At 43.7% G+C, this 13,907-nt stretch overlaps 1 protein-coding gene across 1 annotated transcript in view; it reads left to right on the top strand.

Moving 5' to 3' along the window:
• LOC106605905 (serine/threonine-protein kinase ULK4) overlaps positions 1–13,907 on the top strand; it is a 333,812-nt gene that overhangs the window by 281,809 nt on the left and 38,096 nt on the right. Inside the window, exon 34 of the mRNA XM_082975734.1 lies at positions 10,647–10,739. Within this exon, the coding sequence (XP_082831860.1) occupies positions 10,647–10,739 (93 nt within the window). The remainder of the gene's footprint in view (positions 1–10,646; positions 10,740–13,907) is intronic.

The following is a 13,907-nucleotide window of genomic DNA, read 5'->3' on the forward strand; positions in this document are numbered from 1 at the left end:
CGAATAGCGGCGTTTTGTTCGTGCGTTCCAGACACTATCCGAAATAGTAAAGAAGTGTCACGCGCTTGGCGCAATTCCTGACAATAAAATTCAAAGTATTCCATTGCCGTACGTCGAAGCATGTCAACCGCTGTTTAAAATCAATTTTTACGTCATTTTTCTCGTAGAAAAGCGATAATATTCCGACAGGGAATCTCCTTTTCGGCAAACAGAGGAAAAAATCCCAAAGGCGGGGGCGGTCGGGGTCACGCGCATAAGCTAGTGTCTCTTGATGGGCCACTTGAGAAAGGCGATAATGTGTTTCAGCCTGGGGCTGGAATGACGACATTCTGTTTTTTCCCGGGCTCTGAGAGCCTATGGAAGACGTGGGAAGTGTCACGTTAGAGCAGAGATCCTTAGTAAATGATAGAGATGGCAAAGAAGTTCCAGAAATGGTCAGACAGGCCACTTCCTGTAAAGGAATCTCTCAGGTTTTGACCTGCCATTTGAGTTCTGTTATACTCACAGACACCATTCAAACAGTTTTAGAAAATTTAGGGTGTTTTCTATCCATATGTAATAAGTATATGCATATTCTAGTTACTGAGTAGGAGTGGTAACCAGATTAAATCGGGTATGTTTTTTATCCAGCCATGTCAATGCTGCCCCCTAGCCCTAACAGGTTAATCCCCACGGCCGAAATTAAGTTCCTGGCAACATGGCACGGGCCATACGAGGTGATCGAGAAGCTGGGACCTGTCAATTACCGCGTACGACAGCCGGGGAGACGGAAACCCCAACAGATTTACCACGTGAACCTGTTGAAGAAGTGGCATGAGAGGACAGCCTTGCCGTGTTATGGTCGAGACCCAGGACGCCAACGGTACCAGTGGTGGACTCGAGCAATGAGGACCTCGACCCAGCCCAGAAGCAAGAGCTCAGAGAGCTCGTCGATTGGAACACGGCGGTGTTCTCCGAGAAGCCAGGCCGCACGACCCTCATTGAACACCACATCCGTACCCGGCCCAGAGAAACGCTACGATAGATGCCATATCGGATTCTGGAGGCCCTAAGGAAGGCCGTGAAACAGGAAGTGGAGGCTATGCTGAGGATGGGGGTCGTTGAAGAGTCTCACAGTGCATGGTGCAGCCTCATCGTGTTGGTGCCCAAACCGGACGGTAGCCTGTGCTTCTGTAATAATTTCCGGGGTGTGAACGACATAAGCTTGTTCAACGCCTACCCCATGCCGAGGGTGGACGAGCTCATTGACCGATTGGGAAAGGCCCGGTACATCAGCACCCTTGACCTGACCAAAGGATATTGGCAGGTACCATTGGCAGCCTGGGTTTATCCTCAACTTTGCGGCTATAGCTTCCCCCCTCACCGATCTAACCAGGGCCCGCCTCCCGAAAACAGTGAAATGGACAGACGAGACAGAAGCAGCATTCAGCCGCCTGAAAGAAGCGCTGGTCTCCCATCCGATTCTCGTAACGCCCCGATTTCCAGGTGCCGATGGTGGTCCAGACGGATGCATGTGATACGGGACTAGGGGCCGTTCTGTCCCAGATACACGATGGGGAGGAGCACCCCATCATGTACATCAGCCGAAAGTTGATACCTAGAGAAAAAAAGTACTCTATTGTTGAGAAAGAGTGTCTAGCGGTGAAGTGGGCACTAGACACTCTCAAGTATTACCTGTTAGGTACCCACTTCACCCTGGTTACGGACCATGCTCCCCTGGTCTGGATGGCCAGGGGAAAGGACACAAACGATCGGGTCACCAGGTGGTTCTTGTCCCTTCAACGCTTCTCTTTTTCTGTTGTGCACAGGTCAGGGGCGAAGCATGGAAAAGCAAATGACTTATCGAGAAGGGAGACATACGTCGCACCGATGACAGTCCCCTCCCCGACAGAGCTAAGGGGGGGGGGGGGGGGTGTACAGCAGGTCAGCCACCAGGGGGAGACTCGTCGATGCCTGGTGACAGATGGAGTATACATTGAGGCGATGGCTCCATCTGCTGGACGTGACAGGTCTCGACGGGCTCTCCGGCCAGGACTAATTGGGGCTGATTGGGGATTGGTGAGTAATCAAGGGCTGATTGCTCACCAGCTGTACAAGTCGCATAAAGCTGCCAGAAGGGCAGCACACAGGGGAGACACTAGGGGAGGAAAGGACTCCCATATAGTTGGGGACGGTACCAGAGGTAACAGGAGGGAGTTCAGTTTTTGATCCCCACAGGATACAGCAAGACCCAGAGCCCAGAAGACGGTATCCCGGAGAGGGTCTCTTGGGGGAGACCTTTTCTTTTGGACTTTTATTTTAATAAACACCTTTGAAACTGAGCTAATCCTACTCTGTCCGTGTCTGATCTGTGTAAACGTTTTGACCTAAACCCCTGGTCTGCCACAATTTACAGTACCAGTCAAAAGTTCGGGGACCCCTACTCATTCAAGGGTTTTTCTTTATTTTTACTATTTTCTACATTGTAAAATAATTGTGAAGACATCAAAACTATGAAATAACACATCATGGAATCATGTAGTAACCAAAAAAGTCTTAAACAAATCTAAATATATTTTAAGTTCTTCAAAGTAGCCACCCTTTGCCTTGATGACAGCTTTGCACACTCTTGGCATTCTCTCAACCAGCTTCACCTGGAAGGCTTTTCCAACCATCTTGAAGGAGTTCCCACATATGCAGAGCACTTGTTGGCTGTTTTCCTTCACTCTGCGGTCCAACTTATCCCAAACCATCTCAATTGGGTTGAGGTCGGGTGATTGTGGAGGCCAGGTCATCTGATGCAGCACTTCAAATCAAATCAAATTGTATTTGTCACATGCACCGAATACAACAAGTGTAGACTTTAACGTGAAATGCTTACTTACAAGCCCTTAACCAACAGTGCAGTTCAAGAAGAACATACTTTTTACGAAGTAGACTAAAATAAAAAGTAATAATAAAAGTAACACAATAACAATAACGAGGCTATATACAGGGGGCACCGGTACCGAGTCAGTGTGCGGGGCTACAGGCTAGTTGAGGTAATCTGTACATGTAGGTGGGGGCGAAGTGACTATGCATAGGTAACAAGCAAACAGTGAGTGTACAAAAGGGAGGGAGGGGTCAATGTAAATTGTCCGGTGGCGATTTTAGGAGTTGTTCAGCAGTCTTATGGCTTGGAGGTAGAAGCTGTTGAGGAGCCTTTTGGTCCTAGCAAAGCACCATCACACCTCATCACCGTGCTTCACAGTGTCTGAATGACCTTGAGTGGCCCAGCCAGAGCCCGGACTTGAACCTGATCGAACATCTCTGGAGAGACCAAAAAAATAACTGTGCAGCGACGCTCTCCTTCCTAAGCTGACAGAACTTGAGAGGATCTGCAGAGAAGAATGGGATCAACTCCCCAAATACAGTTGTGCCAAGCTTGTAGCGTCATACCCAAGAAGACTTGAGGTGCTTCAACAAGTACTGAGTAAAAGGTCTGAATACTTATGTAAATGTGATATTTCTGTTTTTGAATTTTTTATATATTTTATAAAAACCTGTTTTTGCTTCATCATTATGGGGCATTGTGTGTAGATTGAGGAGGGGAAAACAACTATTTAATGCTGTAACATAACAAAATGTTGAAAAAGTCAAGGGGTCTGAATGCTTTCTGAATGCACTGTATTTTATATATTTGCCTCGTCTCAATTTCCAGTAGGATGAGCAGTAGGAAGCAAATATATCCCATTGAAGTTCATCTTTTAGACACTAAGGATCCACAAGGTCCCCCACCCGAGGGACACTCCATTGTCTCCCACTGGCCCTCATTAGCTTTAGTTGTCCTCTACAGAGCCTTCCTCAACTTCCTGGTATACATATTTATGCAGCCCGGACATTGGGAGAGCAGAGGAGACGAGAGGAGAGGGGAATAACATAATGGAAATCAATTCTCTCACTGGAATGAAAAAATGCAAAGCTCATTAAAAGGGCTTCTGCACAAACCAAATTCATTTAGGTAATAATGATAAGGAAGGAAGAATATGTGGCCAGTGTCGTCTTCAAGTTGCCCTCTCTCTCTCTCTCTCTCTCTCTCTCTCTCTCTCTCTCTCTCTCTCTCTCTCTCTCTCTCTCTCTCTCTCTCTCTCTCTCTCTCTCTCTCAGATTCACTCAGAATTAATATTTTAAATGGATGAGGAAGTTAATCGAGAAAGTTCAGCATGCTTCACAATTAAGCAAAAGAAGAAGAGCTGAAAAAATAGCATGGAATAATAATCACATTAACTGCAGACAGCCAATCTTCCTTCCCAAAGTTTTGTGCTGACCGAAAAACCTGCTTAAAATAAGCCAGCAGTCCCTCAGAAGGAACGAGAGAGAGAAGAGGGAGTGAGAGGAGAGGAGGGAGAGGACAGAGGGGAAAGGAGAGGAGGGAGAGAGAAAAGTAGGGAGAGGAGAGGGAGGGGTTGAGAAACCAGAAGAGAACCAGATGGAGAGTATGCCTTTCAGTCTAACCCAACCAACCAGCAGAATGAGTTTTGCGCAGAAAACAGAAGTTTGAAAATGACTTGTTTGGTCTTATTTTTATTTGTTCTACGTCTATTTCCATCCACCAAAGGGAACAGCCAGTTTGTCATAGAAATTAAATCTACTTCCCTGGAGGTGCTTTTAATGACTGCTGTAAGGCCAGTCATTTGTTTTAAAGGAGATTTGAAGATTTGAATATGTTAAGGGTGACACTAGTGGTGGTACAGCTGTCCAACAGGACTGGTAATACTGTTCTACTGTACTAACCTAAACAGCACTGCTACAGCTGTCCAACAGGTCTAGTAATACTGTTCTACGAAACTAACCTAAACAACACTGTTACAGCTGTCCAACAGGACTGGTAATACTGTTCTACTGTACTAACCTAAACAACACTGTTACAGCTGTCTAACAGGACTAGTAATACTGTTCTACTGTACTAACATAAACAACACTGTTACAGCTGTCCAACAGGACTGGTAATACTGTTCTACTGTACTAACCTAAACAGCACTGCTACAGCTGTCCAACAGGACTAGTAATACTGTTCTACGAAACTAACCTAAACAACACTGTTACAGCTGTCCAACAGGACTAGTAATACTGTTCTACTGTACTAACCTAAACAACACTGTTACAGCTGTCCAACAGGACTGGTAATACTGTTCTACTGTACTAACATAAACAACACTGTTACAGCTGTCCAACAGGACTGGTAATACTGTTCTACTGTACTAACATAAACAACACTGTTACAGCTGTCTAACAGGACTAGTAATACTGTTCTACTGTACTAACATAAACAACACTGTTACAGCTGTCCAACAGGACTGGTAATACTGTTCTACTGTACTAACATAAACAACACTGCTACAGCCGTCCAACAGGACTAGTAATACTGTTCTACTGTACTAACCTAAACAACACTGTTACAGCTGTCCAACAGGACTAGTAATACTGTTCTACTGTACTAACATAAACAGCACTGCTACAGCCGTCCAACAGGACTAGTAATACTGTTCTACTGTACTAACATAAACAACACTGCTACAGCCGTCCAACAGGACTAGTAATACTGTTCTACTGTACTAACCTAAACAACACTGTTACAGCTGTCTAACAGGACTAGTAATACTGTTCTACTGTACTAACATAAACAACACTGTTACAGCTGTCTAACAGGACTAGTAATACTGTTCTACTGTACTAACATAAACAACACTGTTACAGCTGTCCAACAGGACTGGTAATACTGTTCTACTGTACTAACATAAACAACACTGTTACAGCTGTCTAACAGGACTAGTAATACTGTTCTACTGTACTAACATAAACAACACTGTTACAGCTGTCCAACAGGACTGGTAATACTGTTCTACTGTACTAACCTAAACAACACTGTTACAGCTGTCCAACAGGACTAGTAATACTGTTCTACTGTACTAACATAAACAACACTGTTACAGCTGTCCAACAGGACTAGTAATACTGTTCTACTGTACTAACCTAAACAACACTGTTACAGCTGTCCAACAGGACTAGTAATACTGTTCTACTGTACTAACATAAACAACACTGTTACAGCTGTCCAACAGGACTAGTAATACTGTTCTACTGTACTAACATAAACAACACTGTTACAGCTGTCCAACAGGACTAGTAATACTGTTCTACTGTACTAACCTAAACAACACTGTTACAGCTGTCCAACAGGACTAGTAATACTGTTCTACTGTACTAACCTAAACAACACTGTTACAGCTGTCCAACAGGACTAGTAATACTGTTCTACTGTACTAACATAAACAACACTGTTACAGCTGTCTAACAGGACTAGTAATACTGTTCTACTGTACTAACATAAACAACACTGTTACAGCTGTCTAACAGGACTAGTAATACTGTTCTACGAACTAACCTAAACAACACTGTTACAGCTGTCCAACAGGACTGGTAATACTGTTCTACTGTACTAACATAAACAACACTGTTACAGCTGTCCAACAGGACTAGTAATACTGTTCTACTGTACTAACCTGAACAACACTGTTACAGCTGTCCAACAGGACTAGTAATACTGTTCTACTGTACTAACATAAACAACACTGTTACAGCTGTCCAACAGGACTAGTAATACTGTTCTACTGTACTAACATAAACAACACTGTTACAGCTGTCCAACAGGACTAGTAATACTGTTCTACTGTACTAACCTAAACAACACTGTTACAGCTGTCTAACAGGACTAGTAATACTGTTCTACTGTACTAACCTAAACAACACTGTTACAGCTGTCCAACAGGACTAGTAATACTGTTCTACTGTACTAACATAAACAACACTGTTACAGCTGTCTAACAGGACTAGTAATACTGTTCTACTGTACTAACATAAACAACACTGTTACAGCTGTCTAACAGGACTAGTAATACTGTTCTACGAAACTAACCTAAACAACACTGTTACAGCTGTCCAACAGGACTGGTAATACTGTTCTACTGTACTAACATAAACAACACTGTTACAGCTGTCTAACAGGACTAGTAATACTGTTCTACTGTACTAACATAAACAACACTGTTACAGCTGTCTAACAGGACTAGTAATACTGTTCTACTGTACTAACATAAACAACACTGCTACAGCCGTCCAACAGGACTAGTAATACTGTTCTACTGTACTAACATAAACAACACTGTTACAGCCGTCCAACAGGACTAGTAATACTGTTCTACTGTACTAACCTGAACAACACTGTTACAGCTGTCCAACAGGACTAGTAATACATATTTACTCTGAGCTGCGCTTCGGTAGATTGGTCGTAGATGCTGGCCGGGTTGGCCAACAGATCTTCCTATCCTCGAAGAATGTCTCTGGTGGTAAATTGGATACGTGGTGGTATCTACAGCTGTCTAACAGGACTAGTAATACTGTTCTACTGTACTAACCTAAACAACACTGCTACAGCCGTCCAACAGGACTAGTAATACTGTTCTACTGTACTAACCTAAACAACACTGTTACAGCTGTCTAACAGGACTAGTAATTCTGTTCTACTGTACTAACCTAAACAACACTGTTACAGCTGTCCAACAGGACTAGTAATACTGTTCTACTGTACTAACATAAACAACACTGTTACAGCTGTCTAACAGGACTAGTAATACTGTTCTACTGTACTAACCTAAACAACACTGTTACAGCTGTCCAACAGGACTAGTAATACTGTTCTACTGTACTAACTTAAACAACACTGTTACAGCTGTCTAACAGGACTAGTAATACTGTTCTACTGTACTAACCTAAACAACACTGTTACAGCTGTCCAACAGGACTAGTAATACTGTTCTACTGTACTAACCTAAACAACACTGTTACAGCTGTCCAACAGGACTAGTAATACTGTTCTACTGTACTAACATAAACAACACTGTTTCAGCCGTCCAACAGGACAAGTAATACTGTTCTACTGTACTAACATAAACACTGTTACAGGACTAGTAATACTGTTCTACTGTACTAACCTAAACAACACTGTTACAGCTGTCCAACAGGACTAGTAATACTGTTCTACTGTACTAACCTAAACAACACTGTTACAGCTGTCTAACAGGACTAGTAATACTGTTCTACTGTACTAACATAAACAACACTGTTTCAGCCGTCCAACAGGACTAGTAATACTGTTCTACTGTACTAACATAAACAACACTGTTACAGCTGTCTAACAGGACTAGTAATACTGTTCTACTGTACTAACCTAAACAACACTGTTACAGCTGTCCAACAGGACTAGTAATACTGTTCTACTGTACTAACTTAAACAACACTGTTACAGCTGTCTAACAGGACTAGTAATACTGTTCTACTGTACTAACCTAAACAACACTGTTACAGCTGTCCAACAGGACTAGTAATACTGTTCTACTGTACTAACCTAAACAACACTGTTACAGCTGTCCAACAGGACTAGTAATACTGTTCTACTGTACTAACATAAACAACACTGTTTCAGCCGTCCAACAGGACAAGTAATACTGTTCTACTGTACTAACATAAACACTGTTACAGCTGTCCAACAGGACTAGTAATACTGTTCTACTGTACTAACATAAACAACACTGTTACAGCTGTCCAACAGGACTAGTAATACTGTTCTACTGTACTAACATAAACACTGTTACAGCTGTCCAACAGGACTAGTAATACTGTTCTACTGTACTAACATAAACAACACTGTTTCAGCCGTCCAACAGGACAAGTAATACTGTTCTACTGTACTAACATAAACACTGTTACAGCTGTCCAACAGGACTAGTAATACTGTTCTACTGTACTAACCTAAACAACACTGTTACAGCTGTCCAACAGGACTAGTAATACTGTTCTACTGTACTAACATAAACACTGTTACAGCTGTCCAACAGGACTAGTAATACTGTTCTACTGTACTAACATAAACAACACTGTTACAGCTGTCCAACAGGACTAGTAATACTGTTCTACTGTACTAACCTAAACAACACTGTTACAGCTGTCCAACAGGACTAGTAATACTGTTCTACTGTACTAACCTAAACAACACTGTTACAGCCGTCCAACAGGACTAGTAATACTGTTCTACTGTACTAACCTGAACAACACTGCTACAGCTGTCCAACAGGACTAGTAATACTGTTCTACTGTACTAACCTAAACAGCACTGTTACAGCTGTCCAACAGGACTAGTAATACTGTTCTACTGTACTAACCTAAACAACACTGTTACAGCTGTCCAACAGGACTAGTAATACTGTTCTACTGTACTAACCTGAACAACACTGTTACAGCTGTCCAACAGGACTAGTAATACTGTTCTACTGTACTAACATAAACAACACTGTTACAGCTGTCCAACAGGACTAGTAATACTGTTCTACTGTACTAACCTAAACAACACTGTTACAGCTGTCCAACAGGACTAGTAATACTGTTCTACTGTACTAACCTAAACAACACTGCTACAGCCGTCCAACAGGACTAGTAATACTGTTCTACTGTACTAACATAAACAACACTGTTACAGCTGTCTAACAGGACTAGTAATACTGTTCTACTGTACTAACCTAAACAACACTGTTACAGCCGTCCAACAGGACTAGTAATACTGTTCTACTGTACTAACCTGAACAACACTGTTACAGCTGTCCAACAGGACTAGTAATACTGTTCTACTGTACTAACATAAACAACACTGTTACAGCTGTCCAACAGGACTAGTAATACTGTTCTACTGTACTAACCTAAACAACACTGTTACAGCTGTCCAACAGGACTAGTAATACTGTTCTACTGTACTAACCTAAACAACACTGTTACAGCTGTCCAACAGGACTAGTAATACTGTTCTACTGTACTAACCTAAACAGCACTGCTACAGCCGTCCAACAGGACTAGTAATACTGTTCTACTGTACTAACCTAAACAACACTGTTACAGCTGTCCAACAGGACTAGTAATACTGTTCTACTGTACTAACCTAAACAACACTGTTACAGCCGTCCAACAGGACTAGTAATACTGTTCTACTGTACTAACCTAAACAACACTGTTACAGCTGTCCAACAGGACTAGTAATACTGTTCTACTGTACTAACCTAAACAACACTGTTACAGCCGTCCAACAGGACTAGTAATACTGTTCTACTGTACTAACCTGAACAACACTGTTACAGCCGTCCAACAGGACTAGTAATACTGTTCTACTGTACTAACCTGAACAACACTGTTACAGCCGTCCAACAGGACTAGTAATACTGTTCTACTGTACTAACCTAAACAACACTGTTACAGCTGTCCAACAGGACTAGTAATACTGTTCTACCCAGGACAAGACTTGCACTTGGTTCATCTCAGACCTCAGCCATTATTTAGCAGATGCGATGAAACCTAGCTCAACACAGTGCTTCCTCTGTGTGCCTGTCCACCTGTCCGTCTGTCCGTCTGTCTGTCTGTCTCAACACCCTTCACTTATGTCTCTGTTTTACCTCTTTCCTACAGTATTGATTTCTCATTTTCTTTACTGCTGAGACGAAAAACAATAACATAGTGTTGTCAATCAACAGTTCTGATCTGAAGGCAGTCAACTGATCTCTCTCTCTCTGTGTGTGTGCGTACTACAGGGAGCTGAGTCCCAGGGAGAGACCCAGGCTGCAGAGGACCTCCTGCTCATCAACAAACCTCTGACACAACTCACATCCCTGCTCATTCAGATGGTAAGACAGCGCGCGCGCGCTGCTGTCTGTCTGTCTGTCTGTCTGTCTGTCTGTCTGTCTGTCTGTCTGTCTGTCTGTCTGTCTGTCTGTCTGTCTGTCTGTCTGTCTGCCTGTTAGTACTGTATGTGTGATTATTACAGTTTAAAAACAGTACAGTGTATATAAAGCCCTCAGATCAAGGGGTTTGGAAGATACTGCTAGCCACTGCCATGTAAATGCTGGTCCATCTTTGCCAGTATTATTCAACATGACGCAAATATGTTAGGAATTAATAATGATCCATTCCCAGTGTATTTTTGATGTGATTTATCCATTTCCATTCTAATTGAGTGTAGCTAGTCTTATGATAAAACATAAAATAGTCAGCTTGAAATAAATCATTTGAAACATTCAAATATTAAACAACATTTTCATTGTCAGTCATGCCTTTTGACCAAGCCCCTGAAAACTTGACCTGTTGCTGATACAACATCATAAACTGAGTGGATTCTGAACGCATCATCAATAATGGACAACCCATTGTGGTTTAATGGTTTCTGCTGGTGCTGTGATATGAGAATCTATAGAAATAGATTGATGAATAATGATGACAGAGCCAGAGAAAGATGGCTCCTGAGTTTTAAAATGAAGAGTTGGGGTTATTGGGTAGATATTGCGTTATATACTTAATTGTTTTATTAGCCCCATCATTCCACTGTGAAATAGGCTTTTTAAAAAAAGCATTTGGGATTTTCGCTGGCCTTCGTATTTCTCAAAATTATTTCTCATTCACTGCTAACTTTGGCCTTGAGGTTAGGAGAAGGTAACTCAATTTCATAAAGTACCAGGGGCTTGAATGATTGACGACTTCCAGTGGACAAGTTGTATCTGTTGCACATGGTAGCGCCACACTCCTACACAGTACACACACAAAGCAAAGAGTACACACACACACACACGTACACACACACACGTACACACACACCGTATTGCATCCCCCTAGAGTACCTCTGGTCCACCATACTCTCAGTTGGTATTTCTGAGTGAGTGAACTGAGTGAACACACACACACATAGGAACACTCTGCAAGCCTCCCCTCTGGCCATGTAAATCACACAGATGGCATAGGAGAACAGACCCACTGGGAGGGCCTTTTAAACGCTTTATGCCAGCACGCCCCGTGGTGCTGCATGGAGCCCACTCTGTGTTTACCCTTGGCCACAGACACACACACACGCAGACAGCCTGTACCCAGGCCCAGGCTTCATCCACCTCCACAGCCCCAGTCTCAGCCCCAGCCAAGCTGTCCCTCTGAGCTGCAGGGGAGTGACTCAATCTACCAGCCCTCTGCCTGCCTGGCTGGCTGCACCCACCTCCCTCCACCACAATCACTACCACCACCGCCACTCAGTACACCAGCAGCCAGACTGCTAGCCTTGTGTCAACATATTTCTGCATAAAAACTGTGAGCTGAGAGCATGACAATGTGCCTGCCTGGAAGTCAGCGACCTGCAGTTGAACCACACTCCAACCTCTGTCTGAACAGGTTTGACTGGGGCTTTGTTTGTGTGTTTGTGTGTGTGTAAATGAATACATTTATTATGGGGAGGGGGAGTATATTGTGTCATTATGGGGGGGGGGGGGGGGCTGAACAGAGTGTGTCACAACATGCTCTCTCGGTGGCCTCCACTTGTGGTCTGTCACAAACAGATTGCACACTAAAAACAGCCATGGAAGGAGACAACCAAACCTCTAATCAGTGTTATACTGCTGATATAACCCTGCCTCTTTTTACAGCGATAGCAAAGGATTTTATGGGAATTTATGCAAATACATACAATTTAGCATGAGCTCCCAAACTCTGTGCCTGATAATATGCAATTTTACAGCAGCTGTAAATGTACATTTGCACCGCATAATGAAGAATGTTTCTGAATAAATCTAGCCCTTCACCAGCACAGTGCATCAAGACCTATGTGTTGTGAGGCAGAGAGAGGCCTTATTGAACACATGTTAAATGCAGACTTCAACAACACAGGCAGGTGTCCTAGTAAATACACCTCAGGATCCCTCTCAATGTTACTCACTGACAAAGAACTGGAGTATGGCTGGGAGAGTTTGTGTGTGTTTGCGTCTGTGTGCGTACATGTGTGAGTGAGTGAGTAAATGAATACATTTGTTTAGGGGAGGGGAAGTATGTTATGTCATGATGAGGGCAGCAGCAGTACTCTGAGAGCAGCAGCATTCTGAGAGCAGCAGCATTCTGAGAGCAGCAGCATTCTGAGGGCAGCAGCAGCACTCTGAGGACAGCAGCAGCAGCACTCTGAGGACAGCAGCAGCACTCTGAGGACAGCAGCAGCAGCACTCTGAGGACAGCAGCAGCACTCTGAGGACAGCAGCAGCAGCCCTCTGAGGACAGAACTCTGAGGACAGCAGCAGCAGTACTCTGAGGACAGCAGCTGCAGCACTCTGAGGACAGCAGCAGCAGTACTCTGAGGACAGCAGCAGCAGTACTCTGAGGACAGCAGCAGCAGTACTCTGAGGGCAGCAGTACTCTGAGGGCAGCAGAACTCCGAGGGCAGTATTAGAGGGCAGCACTGCCACACGTCAGTCCACTAGTTGCTCCCCTCTCCTCTTTCAGCCCACTTTAATAGCTTTGATTTCATGCATTGGATTCATTGCATGTTATTTCTTATCCTTCTTTAGATGCATCTACTACCACTGTTGAGTAAACAGGATATTGATGTAAAGCCTGCTGAACAGGTGTTAACTCTTGTCTGTTTTGACTTGGTATTGGCATCTGAACAATACTATCAGCACAAGACTGCACAGTGAGACTAAAGAGCCTTTCAGCGGTGGGTTTGGCTTGAGCAGGGAGTTTAGAATGCCGGGCCTTTTGGGATAGACCTGGGGGTGGGCTCTTTCTGGATCATTGTTTGGGATTTCGGCATTCGACTCGTGCTGAGTGGCGGCCGGCGTACAAAAGAGGGGCAGGATTAGGTCCTCTCTGCGCCCCTGGCCCCTTAGCCCCATGGGACTGAGGCTGAGTGGAAGAGGGCAGCAACGGATCAGCGGTGAAAGGAGCCTAAACCCCCAGTGATTACGCCCCTAGCTTTTAGCTTTTACTGAAATAGAGGACTGGGTGGGGACTGGAGGGAGAAGCCCTGAGCTGAGCTCAGTTTCATTACT

This window comes from Salmo salar, chromosome 05 (assembly GCF_965601325.2).
Source record: "Salmo salar chromosome 05, fSalSal1, whole genome shotgun sequence".
In the NCBI taxonomy this organism is placed as follows: domain Eukaryota; kingdom Metazoa; phylum Chordata; class Actinopteri; order Salmoniformes; family Salmonidae; genus Salmo; species Salmo salar.